Raw genomic sequence first — 16,428 nt, forward strand, 5'->3', positions numbered from 1 at the left:
GCCCCTTTTGGGGGTACCGTCACCGTGAACTTTACTCACATGTGTTGTAGGCCTTTTTGTGGGACAAAATTTCAACCACGTCTTTCTTTTTAAAGTTTTCAGGCATGAGAGTTGGCTCTGGAAGAGAAACTGAAAGATTTAATCATGGGTAAGGACAGGCTCAGGCGGCTCCAGTGGGAAGAAAACTGTCCTGCAAACAGTGAAACCATGAATGAAAGAGAGGAGAACGGATGCTTTGCACACAGCAATGGCTCCAGGAATCCTTGAATTCTGCAATTCAAAGATCTCCCCAATGGAGGACTCAGTTGGAGCTGAAAAAGGTAAAACAAGAGGTGAAACACACAGAAAATCCCTGACTGCTCAGAAACATCCTAAAAACTGTGTCCCCTGAGATGAGTCCCATTTCATCCCACTGCCAGCTGGGCATTGTGGCCCTTGCAGGAGAGCTCAGACATCCCACTTTTTTGCTGGAATGCCTCCCACCAGGATGACTACCACTCCACACCCCAGTCTGGACCCCACCCTGGGTTTGTGGCACCCAAAAACTCTGGTGGGTGGAGATCCCAGTGGGTCTGTGGGAGACCCCAGTTCAAGAGTGATGGGGGCCACACAGGCACAGAGCTCCAGACCCCATCACAGCTCTTGGGGGACACCCACTGATTATTTATATAAAAAGTGCTGCTTGCTTGTGATGATTTCTTTGGACACAGGAATGTTTTCGTGGCTTTTTCAGCATTTCCAGAGTTCTCAAGCACTGGAGCTGCAATTGGTGAAAGCCTCCAGCTGGGTTTCAGTGCCCAATGAAATGTGGAGAGAAAACAGACCATGGCAACAGAGATAATTTAAGGGAGATAGTGAAACCATCTCCACCTTAATGATCCACTGTGCCATCAGCCACAAAATCCTGAGGATGAGCAAATTCATGCCACAGGTGATGTCACAGACAGGCACTGACTTGCTGCCCATCAAGCCCCAGTTCCTCCCAGCCGGTATCACTCTCTGCTGGTACCAGGACCTATTTTGGGGCTCAGTACTTACTTGTGGGCTTCTGAGTCCCGAAGTGCAGCTCCAGGTCGAGGTATTTGACCATATCACTCAGCTTGTCGTAATCCGAGTCTTCCCCGAGCTGTGAGGGAGGAGGAGTCAGGAGCTGTGCTGGCACAGGGACAGTCTGACAGTGCCCACCTGTGCTGGCACACTCCCTGTCCCCCACACTAAGCTCCATGTCCCCAGAAGAAACCAGGACAGGCTGGTGGCACCGTCCTGTGACTGGGGGCTCGGCCACTGTCCTGCAGATTCACTCAGCTCCTGACACAGCTGAAATCCTACAGAGCATCTCTGTCTTCACTTGCTCCTCGGACATGATTCCTTTACTGAAGGATAAAATGGGAATTCCAGGAGCTTCAGGATTTTTTCTGCACACAGAAAAATCACTGTGAAGAAGTATCTTCCTTCCCAGAGGGCTGGGGAGAGGGACCTACAAGATTTCAAGTGGCTGCAGGACTGGAAGATGATCCCACAGCTCCCCTCTGGCTGCTCAGGTCACAGGGAATATGGCATGTCCCGAACATCGGGAGAGACACAGAGGCTGCGAGTTAAACTGCAGGAAGGGCCTGAATCCACGTCCAGAGTTCTGGACCACTTCATGTCCACGATGGCAAAGATTGTCACGTCTTGTCTCACCCCTCAGCTCTGCCGTCCCCTCCAGTGTCCTGCCCTGCCTGGGGCTCTCCCATCACTCTGCTCCAACCATCCTCATCCTTCCCCCCTGATAAAACCCCCCACAGCTGCACAACACATCTGGCAGCTCCTGGCTGTGTCAGGGCAGGGAAGTGCTCCCCTGGACGCTGTAGCTGAAACCAGCAACTCAGAGGCTTTCCAGGGCCTCTCCCCACCCCAGCAGTTTGGTCCAAACAACTGCAAGGATGAAACAAAGCCCTGCAGAGCCTTGGCACAGGTCACTGCTCCCCAGAGCACGGTTGGGACCCCCATCCCTCACCCCACTCCCTGCTCCCGGGCCATACCTGCCCCCAGATGGTCCCCTCCGAGTTCTCCACCTGCTCCCAGCGCAGCCTCTTGACGCTCATGTGGTTGGACTCGCTCCTGCGGTGCAGCAGCCCCCGGTGCAGGGGGGGAGCGCAGGGCACCGGGGGCGGCGGGGGCGGCGGCGGCGGGGGCGGGATGGGGTGCAGGTGGCTGACCAGGGACTTGGGGGCCGGCGCCGCGCTGCCCTTTGTGGCCTCTGCCTTGGTGGGGCCGGTCTGGGGGTCATGGAACTGCAGGGGGGGCGGCGGGGGTGGGGGGCTGAGCGGAGGAGGGGGGATGTGGTCTGAGAGCGTGGAGTAGGTCAGGGAGCTGCCCTCGTCACTGCTGCTGATGTACTCGCTGCTGCTGACATCGTTGGTGACGTAGCTGCCCTGGTCATCCTGGAAACTCATCTGGGTGGGGACAGAGCAGAGGCTGAAGGTGGCACCTCACCCTCCACCTACCATCCTCCATCCACACCACCCCTCCCTGCCACCTGCAGAGCCCCAGGATGTGTCCCCTGAGGCTGCACGACAGCAGCTCCATGCCCAGGGCACCAAAAATGCCAAAGATGGTATTCTGAGTGCCCCATGCCATGCTCACCTCCTCGTAGTCATTCTCAGGGGTGAGGAAATCATCCACGATGGTGACCCGGTGTCCCAGCTGCTCGCTGAGGGCATCCAGGAACCGATCGGTGTCGCGGCTGCGCGGGGGCCTGGAGAAGGTGAAGAGCTTCTTCCGTCGCGCCAGGGGCGAGTACTCGCGGTGCTTGGGCGACGGGGCCGGGCTGCTGTCCAGGCTGACGTAGGGGTTGGACTCGGTGCTGCACGGGGAGGCCACGCTGCTGTGCAGGCGGTAGTAGCACTGCTGGGATGCCAGTGGCTCGCTCGGCCACGCCAGCCCTGGCCCTGGCTTACGGCCACCTGCGGGACAGAGCCAAGGGGTCTTGCATGGGGGTCCTGCATGGCGGTCCTGCAGTCCCCAGCCACAGGAGGCAACGAGCCCGAGGAGAGGAGTGGAGAAGAAAGGGAGAGGAGAGCTCCCTGGGCAGTGCCTGCACTGCACAGCAGCACACTCTGATCCCATGGGATTCACCATCCCACACACTCACTGCCCTCCTGCAGCTGAAGCTCTGCAGAGCCAGCACTGTGCTCACCCGTGGCACTGTCAAGAGGACATTGTGTTCTCCTCCGCCTGCCTGGCCAGCACCACCCACCATCACCTGGGGTCCCCCCAGGAGGTACCTGCAGCGTGTGGCAGCTCTGGGGCTGGGGGCGATGTCCTGTGCAGGGCAGCATTTCCCATCTTGCCAGCAAAGCTGCCAATCAGGCGGTTCTCCAGCTCTGCATAGACAGCCGACATCTGGGAAAGGATGGAGAGCTGCGGCCATGCCCGGATCGAGACACGGCTTGTGAACCCCCAGACACCTGCCATGTCCTGGGGACAGGACAGTCCCCACAGACCAGGCTTCCCAGGGAAGCTGTGGCTGCCCCTGGATCCCTGGAAGTGTCCAAGGCCAGGCTGGAAAGTTGAAGCAACCTAGGACAGTGGAAGGTGTCCCTGCCCATGGCAGGGGTGGGACTGGTTGGGCTTTAAGGTCCTTCCAACCCAAACCATTCTGGGATTCTCTGACCCACCAGTCCCTGTCTCTCACTCTTCAAAGGGGGGCTTCACCCCAGCCCAGGCTACTCTGCCTTGTCTGAGCCCCCCCAAGAGCCTCTCACTGATGAGGCTGCAGGAAGACACTGGCAGACATCAGCCTCATTAAAGGTGACTAATTGCCCAGGGAGGTAACCTCTGAGAGGGGCTCCAGACAGGGACACTCAGCCAGCTGCAGGTATTCACCCACATCCTTCCACATTCCCTTTTTCCTGCTGCCCTGTGTTCACAGAAAGGAACCAAACTGCTGACCCTTTGTGGACACAACACCCCACACATGTGGGCAAAGCCCTGCCAGAGGTGTCCCCTGCCCAGTCATACCATTTTGGGGTTGGGTGTCTCCGGAAGGGATGTGCCATCACCAGCCTGTCTCTCTCCAGGGATCAGGCGAACGGGGACCTCCACAGTGTCACTGCCTGTGGGAGGAAGAGACAAACCAGTCACTCCTGTGCCTGTGCCCCCAGCTCCCAACAGCCCTGACCCACCAAGGGCCCCCTGTCTCTTCCCAGGACCTGGAGTGACCTCCTTGCCCCAGCTCCCTGTGCTGGGGGTCCCGAGGGAGCAGTGCAAGGTGGGTTTAAGGTCAGCACGACAGTTCCAGGCTGCTCCACTCTTCCCTCAGGGCAGATGAGGACGGGGCTGCTCCCCACATCTGGCCAACATCTGCCCAGACACGGCTCCCCTCCAGCACACACAGCTGTCGGCTGCTCTCCATGCACTAATCCCCACCAGAAAAGCTCCTCAGAGCCAGGTTAGAGGATCTTCCCCTGGGAACTGTCTCAGATCCCCCTGACAGCTGAGGAACACCACATGCCCAGAAGGTCCTTAGCAAGGTCATGGGGAGGTCGTGGTGAGGAACACAGGTCAAGGGCTCTTCACTGTCAGCCAGGAGCAATGGGAACAGGCAGGGTGCCATGTCCCCTGAAGGGAGGGAGGGCTTGTGCCACGAATGGGGTTCATCAAGAGACTCAAAGTGGCCCTGAATCATGATCTCCTTCCTCACATGGATTTCACAAATGCGGTTTTCCCTGTGAATTTGATGGAGTCTGACAATGTTCAGAGGGAAGCCATCAATTTTGCCCCCCAGAAGGGAGGCCCAGACCAGCAGGACCAGTTCACATCTGAGTAATGGAAGGGATTGGAAACAACATTCAGCCTTAGATCAAGTGGCCTCTTATTGAATTGGTTCTTTCATTGTGGAATCGCTGTCCCTGGAGGTGTCCAAGGAATGACTGGACGTGGCACTCACTGCTCTGGGCTGGTGACAAGGTGGGGATCAGTCACAGGTTGGACTCAATGATCTTGGAGGGCTTTCCAACCTGAATGATTCTGTGATTCTGTTTCTGAAAACATGGATTTCCAGCTGATGCCTCAGTGTTGGCTCTACTCTGACCTCCGCCTTTGCCTTCATCTTTTCCCATCATTCATGCTTAGGAGTAAGTCAGGAATTTGGCTTAGGGCAGAGCAGGACACTGCAGGCACAACCCCCAGGTCCAGCTCCCTCACTCCCAGACCCCAATCACCCACCTGCTGCCCCCTCCTCGGGGCGAGGGGTCCGGAGGCTGCCCCGGCACAGGGAGGCCCCTCGGACGGAGCTGCGGTACCGATCCTCGGCCTCTGCCTCAGCTGCAGCAGGAAACAGCTCCTGTGAGGCACAGCTGGACCCCACAGCTCCCCATCCCTCCTCACCCTCGCACAGGTACCCCCAGGGCTCCCCAGGGCCCCCCAGACCCATTGGACTCACAGCAGCTGCCATTCCCAGGTAGCCACTCGCTCCATCCCCAGGGAGCTGAGCAGGTTCCAGGTGCTCCTGCCAGCACAGGGCAGGGGTGGATGCACAGAGATGGGACATCCAATCGATTTTTCCAGCAGGATTGGCATCCACCAGCTCATGGCCCACATGAAACTCCAGCCCTGAGCTGGGCTGGTCCCAGTAAACCCTTCCTGCCCTCAAGGGAAAAGAAGGAAGTGGGGCCAGCCCTGGAATACTGCCTGGAAGGACCACATGGTCCATGCACTGTCCATGTGCAGCTCAGTGTGGCAGCTCAGAGAGGCTCAGGCTCACAGCAGGATGAAGGCACCAGAGAATCCATCTCTGAGGTCCCTGACAGATCAGCACTGAGACATGGGAGATCACCTGAGTTTGGAAGCCCAGGGGAAGGACCAGCCCAAACCCGGAGATCTCTGGCCATGGTGCTTCCAGGCACAGACACACAGAATGGACCAGAACAACCAGAACTGCTCATGCTCCAAGACTGCCCCATTCACCTGAGACACTGAGAGGAGCCAGGGACAGCCTGGAGCTGGGAACAACAGCCTGGGACAGGGAGATTTGCTCCTGTGTTTCCCTCCTCCCCTGGCTGGGGACACCTGCTCTGCATTCCTGGAATGCAGCTGCAAACTTCTTAGGTTATAAACTAATTGTGGGGCATAAATTCTTGGGAATCCACAGCCCATGGCTGAGCCGTGATTCTGCACACACAAAGCAGAGGTGACTGAGTGCAAATCCAGTGACCAGATCCAGTGCTCGTGAAGCACAGGATTCCATGCACAGCAGGAAGGATTTGTGCCAGGACTTGGAGCTGTTTCTGTTTTCTGCTAAAATCACCGTGTTCCTCCAAAAGCCTCTCTTCAAGCAACACTTCTTTTACCTTTGCTGAGTCTAAAATTAACACAAATCGCTGAGAATAGGAAAATTTGGAAGCAATTAAGAGCCCAAACACACAGATTAGGGAATTTCACTCCAAATTTGCTTTCCCCAATTCGCTGTTGGCTTTGTGCTGCCACAGAACCAGGTGAGGGTGATGGTGAGGGGACAGGGGGATCACCAACTGCCTTTGTGCCTTTTTGGGAGAGCAGCACCACACTCCCCACCTCTTCCAGCCATGAATGTTTCTGTGACATCCCAAGGGTTGCTGTGTCACCCTTATTTTACCTCTCTGGTCTGAATGCTTAAATGCCCTTCAACCAGCTGTTCCCTTCCCGGACTTCCTCACCTCTAATGACCTGAGCAGCTTCCAAAAGTCTTTGCTCCCAGAGTCACCCTCTCAGGTACCATCTCTCCTCTCAATGCAGCGTTTCATTCCAAAACTACACCAGCACAATGGACTGAGCTCCCAGCACCCATCAGGACAGGATGTGTCCGTCCTGGAGTGCGGGGACTTTCCTCTCACCTGCCAAGGCCTTGTACCCCAGAAACCTGTCAATCTTTTGCTGGCAGTGCTCCTGCTCCTCGTAGGTCAGCAGCTGGTAGATAAACTGCCAGAGGACTTGCTTGGCCGGTGTGTCCAGCACCGGGTACACATCCACAATGAGAGTGTCAATGTTCCTGCAAAACAGGAGGAGAGGCCTGGGCAGTGAGCACATCCCTACAGCACAGCCCCTCCTCACCGCTTCCCAGGGCTCTGCTGCTTCCCAGCCTCGGCTTTGCTTCACTGCAGAGGCGCAGGGGTTAACAACCACGTGGACGTGGCACTTGGGGACACGGTCAGTGGTGGCCTCAGCAGTGCTGGGGGAATGGTTGGACTCAATGGTCTCAGAGGGCTTTTCCAACCTAAAGGATTCCATGCTTCTGTGAGTAAGAGGGGTGGGGGAGCACCAGGAAGCAGAGAGAAGCCCTGGAAAGGCCTGATTTTCAGCCAGCTGCAGGTAAACGGGCTGAGGGAGAAATGCACCGGGGAGGGTGGCTGGGCTGGCAACTCCTGGGGCCAAAGGCTCCTGATTTTGGTGTGCAGAGGTGGGAATAGCAGGGCTGAGCACCCCAGCCTATGAGGAGAGAACAGCCTGCAACAGGATGGAATTCTGCCCTGGCACAGGGTGCCCAGAGAAGCTGTGGCTGCCCCTGGATCCCTGGCAGTGTCCAAGGCCAGATCAGATGGGGCTTGGAGCAACCTGGGATAGTGGAAGGTGTCCCTGCCCATGGCAGGGAGTGGAACAAGATGTTCTTTAAGGCCCCTTCTAACCCAAATCATTCCATGATTCTGTGACAGCCTCTGATAAAACACTGCTGGAAGACCAAGCAAGGGCAGGAAACGAGGTCACCAATGAAATCTGGAGTGTGCCAGGGAATCTGTTTGGATCCCTGCACAGGACAGGGGGGATGTGCTCCACGGCAGGATGAGGGCTCTGCCAGCCACAGCCATTCCCCTGCTGTGACCAATGAATGCTGCAGCCAAGATTCTGGGAAGCATGAGGAGACAAGGATGGAACGTGGAGAGATTTCCTGAAAGAGGTGGAACAGGATCTGCGTCTTCCAGGGACAGCCAGGCAGCAAGAGAGCCTGCACTGGGGGACCAAGGGATAAGAGGTGATGAAATTAACCTAAAGGAACCAAAAATTAAAGGATCTGCTGTGTCCCCAGGCAGGACACCTGGACTAAGATGAGCTCGTGCACAGGGAACACCTGGCTGGGGAACCTGGAGAGCACAGGGAGAGCAGAGCTCCGTGTGACAGCCTCCCTGCCTCTGCCTGACACTGGCCCTGGCACGGGCACTGCTGCAGGCCAGGCCCCAGCGGAAGGAGTGGAGCTGGCACCGAGTTACCGATGTTGGAAGAAGCCCTCCAGCGCCTTGCAGACGGTGAAACGCTCGGGCGGGGTCAGCAGGTGCTCCAGCTGCTGCGTGAACGTCCTTCCTTGGATCTTGATGCTAGAGGGGAGAATCTCTGCAACCCACTGCAGGGAGGTGAGGGCTGAGGAGCTGCTCGGGGACTCAGCAGAGTCAGAGTCTGCAAAAAAAATATTCCATCTTTCCTCGGTTTCTTTTGAGGGCAGTGGAGCAGTTTGAGTGCCACTGGCTGTGTACTTTGAAGTAGGTCAGGTTGGATGGGGTTTGGAACAACCTGGTCTAGAGGAAGGTGTCCCTGCCCAAGGCAGAGGGGTGAAATGAGATCATCTTTAAGGTCCCTTGCAATCCGAACCATTCCAGGCTGCTGTGGCTCTGTGGAGCAGTGGGCTGCTGGGGTTGGTTTTAGTGCACCTGCAAACGAGTTGGCTTCCCAAGGCTTCTAACGTGGGACTGAGGGGAGTCCAGTGCTGCTCCAGGGGGAAGAGCCAGTCCCTAATTCCCAGGCCTGTGCATAATGGAGCAGCACCCCAACAACATAGGGACCCTCCAGCCTCCACAGATCTTGGGAAGCGCAGCAGGGACTGCGCTGTGCCCAGAGGGTCCTGCCCTCCACGGAAGGGGTGCTGGTACCCCCCAGTGCCCCAGAAACCCTCAGCTCCCTCAGCTCTCCTCCCCAGCAGCACCATCAATTATTGATTCCCGCAGCAGGATAACAATCCTGCTCTGCACAGCCCCCCAGAGCCGCGGGATTTGCGCAGCCACCATGGATGCACGGGGTTGGATTACTGCAGACAAGGACACGGCACACACTGCACAGCAAGGACATTGGCAAGGGACACCAAGGACAATCACACAGCAGGATGAGCCCTCCTGGAGAGCAGCCAAGCCTGAGATCCAGCCTGATCCCACAAAGCAAGGGGCCATGTGCCCCGGGGAGAGGAGCATCCCCCCAGGCAGCACCTTAAACCTGCTCAGCCTATGGACGTGCTCAGCAATTCCCTCCTACACAGGGAATTCAGGAGCTGGCGTGGGATTTCTGCTCTCCAGACCCTCTTCCCTGCACTCTTACCATTGGAGAAGTTGACGATGCCCTCTTCCACCACCAAGGTGGGCATGGCCCCGCTGCCCTGCAGCATCGACACCACCTTGTCATGGGAGCAGTTCCTGTGGGCACAGGAGAGCTGTCAGAGCTGCCCCAGCTCTAGGAGAGCTGTGAGGACACAGAGCTGGCAGCTGCCTTCATTTATCTTGGAAAAGCTTCCTCATGCTGCTCAGAGCCAGCGGGGTTTGGGCCCTGAGGTGATTCCCTGGATTCTCTCCATCTTTGCTTGGTTTTCCCTGTGCTGCACAGGGAGGAGCCTCCTCAGGGAGAGCCTGGATCATGCCCCATGAGTGAGCTCTTTGCTCTGCCTGCACCAAGGAATAACAGTGGGAATGCCTGTGGACACCCTGAGTAGTGTCATGGCACAGGAAGACAGAGTTAAGCTACACCCAGACCCAGAAAATTACTTTTCCTTTAAATGACACAGTGCTGCAGGTCTGTCCTCGCCTGTCCTAATTCTGCACAAAAAGAAAATGCAAGGTGAATATAAAGTGTAATTTTGTAGGTGAAAAAATCTTGGGATGCCCTTGGAGAAGGGTATGGGCCAGGCTGGGACAATGCCTGCCAAAAACACGACTCAGAGGACAATCCTCAACCTGGTCTCTTTTTTCTGGCAGTGCTGCATCAGCCAACAGTTCGCTGGATCAGCTGAAACGTGAGAACCTGAGGCCTGACAGAAGCAGCATCAGTTTAATCTTTAAATATTCATCAGTCTCTCTTGTCCTGTAGCCTCCTCTAAACCTTTGCTCTTGGTTTTTATGCAGAAAGACCAAGCCGAGGACACAGGGGCTGCTGCTCTGCACTGGCAAGGGGCACAAGTCCCTCTGGTCCCATTGCTTTGGTGCACAAACAATACACAGAAGAATCGACTTCTGGGTGCAAGTGGGATTCCCACGTGGCTTTAAGCTTATGATCCCATTGTGGGAGTGATTCATGGGCTGGATGGGGCTCTGCTGCTTTCAGAAGCAGAACCTCAGATGTTTAACACATAACAGATTAACTCAGAGTGGCTGAAATTGGGGTCTGGGAGTTGGCTGCAGTCAGAACCCAGGTTACATAAACTGTCCTGCACAGAGAATTCAGAGAAGAGGGATGGAGAAAATGCTCCCCTTAGAGCCAGATTTTGTACAGGAGCACTAAAGGAGCTGTCCCCAAAGGGCAAACCCCTCGTGTATGGCAGCACACGGGGACCAGGGCCAGCACCTCCCGTTTCTCTTGCCCAAGAGTGACCACAGCATGTGCTTGGCCCCTGCCCCTGGGCACATGTGGGCACAGCTCCTACCTCATGTCCAGGCCATTGAGGAACAGGATCCTGTCTCCAGCTTTGAGAGCAGCCTTCTCCGCCGGGCTCCCTAAAGGCACATGGACAAAGGGGCTTCAGCTGCAGCACCTCTGGCTGGAAGGGGGGGTCCAGAGACACCCCAGGCAGGGCACCCGCTGCACCTGGTTATCTGGGTGGGCTGGGACTGTTCACCCAGCTGGGTCCAGCACCCAGCCTGCACTGGGAACACTGGTGTCATTTCAGGATGGTCACTGAACACACATTTCCCACTTTTCAAAACAAGGAGTGGATAAAGCCAATCTAAATTGCACCAAAGATGCTCATTATTCCATGGGAAAACCTCCATCACTGAGCCTTGGAAAAGGTCCTTTTGCTCTTTTTTAGCAAACAGCACTTAATGTTTCATGTTCAGACCAGAAATCAATAAGTTATCCCCTGAATCTTGCGCTCTTACCTGGAAGGACAGACTCGATCCACACCGGCGCATGGCCACGGAGTGTGAAGCCAAAGCTCCTGTTGCCTTTATAGACTCGCACTGTTCTGTGGGTGAAAAAGGCAAACAGGTCATCAGAGTCCAAGATTTGACCCTTGTTTCCTTCCCCAGCCCCTCCACAACCCTGTTAGCCCAAGTTCTCCTGAATGCTCAAGTCCCCAATGCTCCCAATGTCCCCACAAGGTCCCCTTTGATATCAAAGTGTAATTCAAATGTGGTTTTAAAGTGGAATAGGGGATAAATATATATATTTAAAGAATATATATATATATGAAAGTTAAAGTTCATCTAGTTCCAACCCTCCATGGCAGGAAGTTGGAATTAGATGATCTTTAAGGGCTCTTCCAACCCAAACCAGTCTGTGATTCTTTATTACACATTAGAGAGACAATATGGTTCAGGGAGCAAAGGTCTCGTAGACTGATGAGAGAGGAATTAAATTCCTCTATGAAATTTTGGAAGGAGCATCAGGAAATCCTCCTGCTGGGAGGCTGATTGGAGCTGGGGGAAGGCAGCATTACTGATATAATTTCCAACCAGCAAGGTCCTGTACTGGCAGGGAGGGAGAATGTGCTCAGAGTGGACTTTGGACAAGTCACATGGAAGATTATCCTGGCAGGAAGGTGGGCTGGAGCCGAACAACCTGGATTCCCCAGATCCTGCTCTCTTGTTGGCTGGCTCAGAGCAGGATCTGCAGCCAGCACGGCAGAGCTCCACGCGCTCCGGGGCTGCTGCGGTCTGGCCATCTGGGCACGGGAAGTGGGTTAATCCCTGTGCTCCAGGGATTGTCCGTCTTTCTTCCCACAGCCTCGCACCCAGACACCTGCTGGGGCAGGGCAGGACCAGACGCAGGCAAGGAGAACCAGGGAGTCATTACGGTTGGAAAAGAACTTTAAGATTATAAAATCCAACTGTCAACCCAGCACCACCCCCCTGTTCACCACTGACCCATGTCCTCAAGTGCAACATTCACTGTTTTCTCAACACTTTCAGGGATGGGGATTCCACCACTTCCCTGGGCAGCCTGTGACAATGCTTGACAACCCTTTCTGTGAAGGAATTTTCTCTAATATTCAAGCTAAACCTCCCCTGGTGCAACTTGGGCTGTTTCCTCTCATCCTGTCACTTGTTACCTGGGAAAAGAGACCAACCCCCACGTGGTTCCAACCTCCTTTCAGCGTGCTCTGTGCCCAGGTGCCCTGAATCCTGCTGGCCCAACCAGGCATCCTGAATCCTGCTGGCACAGCTGGGTACCCTGAATCCTGCTGGAGCAGCCTGCATCCCACCCGACAAGGAGCAGACATCCCCTCGGCCTGCAAGTGCTACCTCAGCTCCTGACACGGCTCATCCCAGCCAGCCCTGCAGTGCTGAGGGGACACATAGGGTGCCCCAGAGCTGGGACAAGGGGCACAAACCTGCCCAGTCTTCCAGAGGGAGAGGTCTTTGTTCATCCTGATCCCAGGGGAGTTTCACAGAGAATGCCCCTCCCTTTCCCTGGCATCCCTCCCACATTCCGCCATCCACACAAACCCAGAGGCTGCCGCCATGAGCCCCGGGCTCCAGGAGAGGTGTTACCTGCGGGCAGCCCCCGAGGCCACATTGCTGGTGACGAGCGAGGTGGTTTTCCGCAGGCTCTTGCTGAGCTCCTCGTGGCTGCGGGGCACGGAGCTGGCGCGGGTGGACACCAGCAGCCGCTCCTGGTGGTCCTCGCTGCGGCTGCGGCGCAGGCGGTTGCTGTGCTCGCTCTTGGAGCGGCAGAGTTTGCTGATGAGGCTCTGCGACACCACCTCGTCAAAGCGCTGCCGGTGCTTCTTGGGGATGAAAATCCTGGGGAAAGGAGGCAAGGGAGGAGAGTGAGGAGCAGGGCCAATGCAGCTGCGGCACAGAGCTCTGGGCATCCCTGGGAGGGAAAGATCAGAACTCTTTGTGTGTGCTTGGCCTCAGTCCTCCCAGAGCTGCGAATGCCAGGGCTGGGGACACCGGGGATGCTGGGGACACCGGGGGTGCTGGGGACACCGGGGACACCTGCTGCATTTCTTCCCCCATCCCATGCAGAGCTCCGTTGGAGCGATGATGTCGGACCCCTCCTCCAGACCCACTTCTTCCCCAGCACATTCTGGGACCCCCAAAACGTTGCTCCCCATCTCCTGCCCCAGACTCTGCTCTCCTGGGCTCCAGCCTTGAATATTCCCACATTCCAGCTCCCTTCACAGCCAGGCAGCACCCTCTTGCCCCTTGGGAGATGATGGTGCTGCAGGGACAGGCACGGTGATGCCGCAGGCAAAGGGACACCTCCGGGAACTTGATCTGTTTCGGGTCACCTCCCCTCTGCCTGCTAGGAGCAGCTAAGTTGCCTTTGTGCCCCTGCAAGGACCTCCGGGACCCTCAGGGGATGCACGGGGAGTGCACAGCAGGATCCCAGGAGGGGGGGGGGGAGGCACTGCTCCCACCTGGGCCAGGGCGAGCCCCATGACCCCGGGAGACACTTTATCTCTTCCTTTTCCTTCTGCCATCGCAGCAGGCAGGCCCCGACACCTGCTCACCTTCCCCTACCCTCCGTTCGCACATTTAGGGGCTTCTGGAGGAGCTGGTATCTCCGAGTGTTTCTATAGCAACTCCTGCAGCTGCAGCCGCTCGTTAGACAAAACCATCTCGTGAGGTTCGGCAGCGCAGCTTCGTTAGCACCCGGCACCTCGCGGGGTGTGAGAACACGGGCCCGGGGTTATCACAGCCTCGCCGCGGTGTGAGCACACCCCCAGCCGCCTGGGGACCACGTGTCCCACCGGAGCAGGAACTGGGCCAAACTGGTGCCAGAGAACCCAGAGGAAGCTGCCCCGAGGGGCAGTATCAGTGGGACACAGCTGGGGCTGGCAGGGGATCCCACAGGGCTCCCTCGGGCAGCTTCACCAAGGGAACACAAAAACCTGGGTGGAGACTGAGGAGAAGGAAGGAGAGGCTTCAAATCCCAAATCTACTGGGACCAGCACACCTCTGTTTCCCGCAGCCAAAGGCAGAACTCAAATCAAGCGCTGGTGCAGGAGAAGACAGACCACAAGCCACCCGAGGCTGGCAGATGATCACGCAGAGCATTTGGTGACAATTTAAAATAAGTAACACATTGGTGCAATTCACAGGCGGTTTGTGATTGAGCAGCAACTAGAAAAGAGTGAAATAGTGCTAATAAATAGTTTGTCCTATGGGACAGGGCAGCCACAGCCCTGGGGCAGGGGAGGATGTGGGTCCCCCACGCCTCTGCCCCGAGCTGGGCACCCACCAGGGAGAAGTCCGGGTTCCTCACAGGCAAAATGAGCACAATCCCATTTAATTGGCCAAATTAAATCGGCCCTGCTCGTTCCACCAGAGCTGTCCCACTTTGCACCAGCCTCTGCTTCACCACTGGGCTGAGGAGCTCAGCTCCAGACCCAGCATGGGCCCAGCACAGGTGCTGCTCCAGGGCTGGCTCTGACTGACTGCTACAAGCAATCCCACTAAAGCAGGCAGAACAGTTTCCGTGGCTATTTCTGCAGTGTCCTGCCATCCCACAGGATAAACCTGGCTTTGTCCATTGGCATAGCACCAAGGAGCAACACCCAGCTGGGGTTTACCTCTCCCAGCAAATCCCACTGGGATTCATAGAGCATGGATGTGCCCACCCCATTTGTGGAGGTCAGCCTGGAAGCAGGGGCAGAGTCATACAGTGCTGACCTTGTGCCTTCACCTTCGTCCTCCTCCTCAGGTGCTCCACGTCAGCACTAGCTCCGTTTCCTGTTGGAGAGGGGATGGGAAAGGCACCCCCATCCCTGAGCCCTGTGCCCACTCCCATGCCCAGTGCCACTGATCCCCAGGGCACCAGCCCTCCTCTGCAGCAGCTCCCGCACTCAATCAGGAGAACTAAGTCTGCTCAAACACATGGATGTGAATTCAGGGCATTTTCCAGGCTGGGAAAGGTCCCAGACACTCCAGGCTGCTTTACCTTCATCCCATCCCCAAAGCAGCCTGGCCAGGATGGTGGCAGAGTGCCTCTGTGCCCTTTCCCTGCCATCAGCTCCTGCTCGGGGCTCCCTTTGGTGTGTTCCACACATCTCAGCCTGTGTCACACTCCCATTTCACAGCTCCCAGGAGGGTCATTGGCCACCCACCTCTGGGCAGACAGTCCCATTCCTGCAGCCCACCCTTGCTGGGAGCTGCCTCCCCCCTTTCCCAGCCAGTGCTCTGGAAAGCCCCCTGTCCCACATGCACGTGTCCTGCGAGGGGAACCGAGCTCCCCCGGACAGTTCCACCCCAGGATGCCAGATGCTGGGGCTCAGGGGGACAGGATGTGTCCCCTTGGGAGGGCAGCAGGGGTGGCTCCAGCCTGGCCGGGGCAGGTGAAGCTGCCACAAGTTTGCTCAGCCAGGGGAGCGAGGGGTCACCGGGCCTAGCTCCATCGCAACCCCAGCCCCACATCCTCATCTCCCCCGGGCTGGCCTACAGTCCTGGAGACAAAGCAGACCCAGACGGGCTCTTCCCACCAGTCCCCACCCCAACTCCCCATCCGAGCTTCGCTCGACTCCCCCAGCAGCCGGTGCTGCGGTGGGCACGGGGCAGCGGCAAGGCTGGGCAGTGGCAGGGCTGTCCCGGGGACAGAGCAGGGTCCCCACAGCCCCCAGAGGCAGCAGAGCCATCCCAGGGACGCCGGTGGGGCACGAGGCTCTCCCAGCACCCCCACGGGCGCGCACCCTCGGGGCAGCGGAGCAGGGACACGTACCGAAAATGCCGAGAGAAACTCCGGTCCTTTCCCATTTGTCAGGGTGCGGCGGGAACAAAAGGGAGATGCTTCAGATCCTCATGCAGCTGAGCCTCAGGCTCGGCTCACGCCCACGACGCGGCCGCTCCGACAACCCAAGCGCGCCAGCCGGTGCCGCCCCGGCGTGTGGCACCCCCGCCGTGCCCGGGGACCGCGGCCAGATGCGCCCGAGCGCCGGCACCTCCACCTGGGCTCAGCCCCTCGGCCCGGCCTCCGCCACGCTGCCAGTCCCAGGTGGAGCTTCACCATCGGCCGAGAGCCTCCGCTCGCGTCTGCCGGGCTTCAGCGCCAGTTCTGCCCTCCCTGCCCAGCTCTGCCCCGGCTCGCTGCCACCAACCCTCCCTCTTCCCCTAAAAACTGCAGGCGCTGTAATATCCAGCTGGAACGATCTCGTAACAGAAAGGAGGGCACGGCTCGGCGCCGAACTCCGGGGGGATGCCTCCCTGGTGCTAATTAGTTGACTTCTAAAGTGCTTGTGTTTAAATTACGTGCTGCAGTAAGGGGTGAGAAACCTTA

At 57.3% G+C, this 16,428-nt stretch overlaps 1 protein-coding gene across 1 annotated transcript in view; it reads right to left on the reverse strand.

Moving 5' to 3' along the window:
* LOC138118932 (delphilin-like) overlaps nt 1–16,428 on the reverse strand; it is a 31,779-nt gene that overhangs the window by 5,578 nt on the left and 9,773 nt on the right. Inside the window, 13 exon segments of the mRNA XM_069030310.1 lie at nt 40–117; nt 1,039–1,126; nt 2,025–2,438; nt 2,629–2,948; nt 3,270–3,387; nt 4,006–4,100; nt 5,212–5,310; nt 6,858–7,012; nt 8,226–8,409; nt 9,319–9,413; nt 10,634–10,703; nt 11,088–11,173; nt 12,702–12,953. Coding sequence (XP_068886411.1) covers nt 40–117; nt 1,039–1,126; nt 2,025–2,438; nt 2,629–2,948; nt 3,270–3,387; nt 4,006–4,100; nt 5,212–5,310; nt 6,858–7,012; nt 8,226–8,409; nt 9,319–9,413; nt 10,634–10,703; nt 11,088–11,173; nt 12,702–12,953 — 2,054 coding nt within the window.

This window comes from Aphelocoma coerulescens, chromosome 14 (assembly GCF_041296385.1).
Source record: "Aphelocoma coerulescens isolate FSJ_1873_10779 chromosome 14, UR_Acoe_1.0, whole genome shotgun sequence".
Taxonomy (NCBI): domain Eukaryota; kingdom Metazoa; phylum Chordata; class Aves; order Passeriformes; family Corvidae; genus Aphelocoma; species Aphelocoma coerulescens.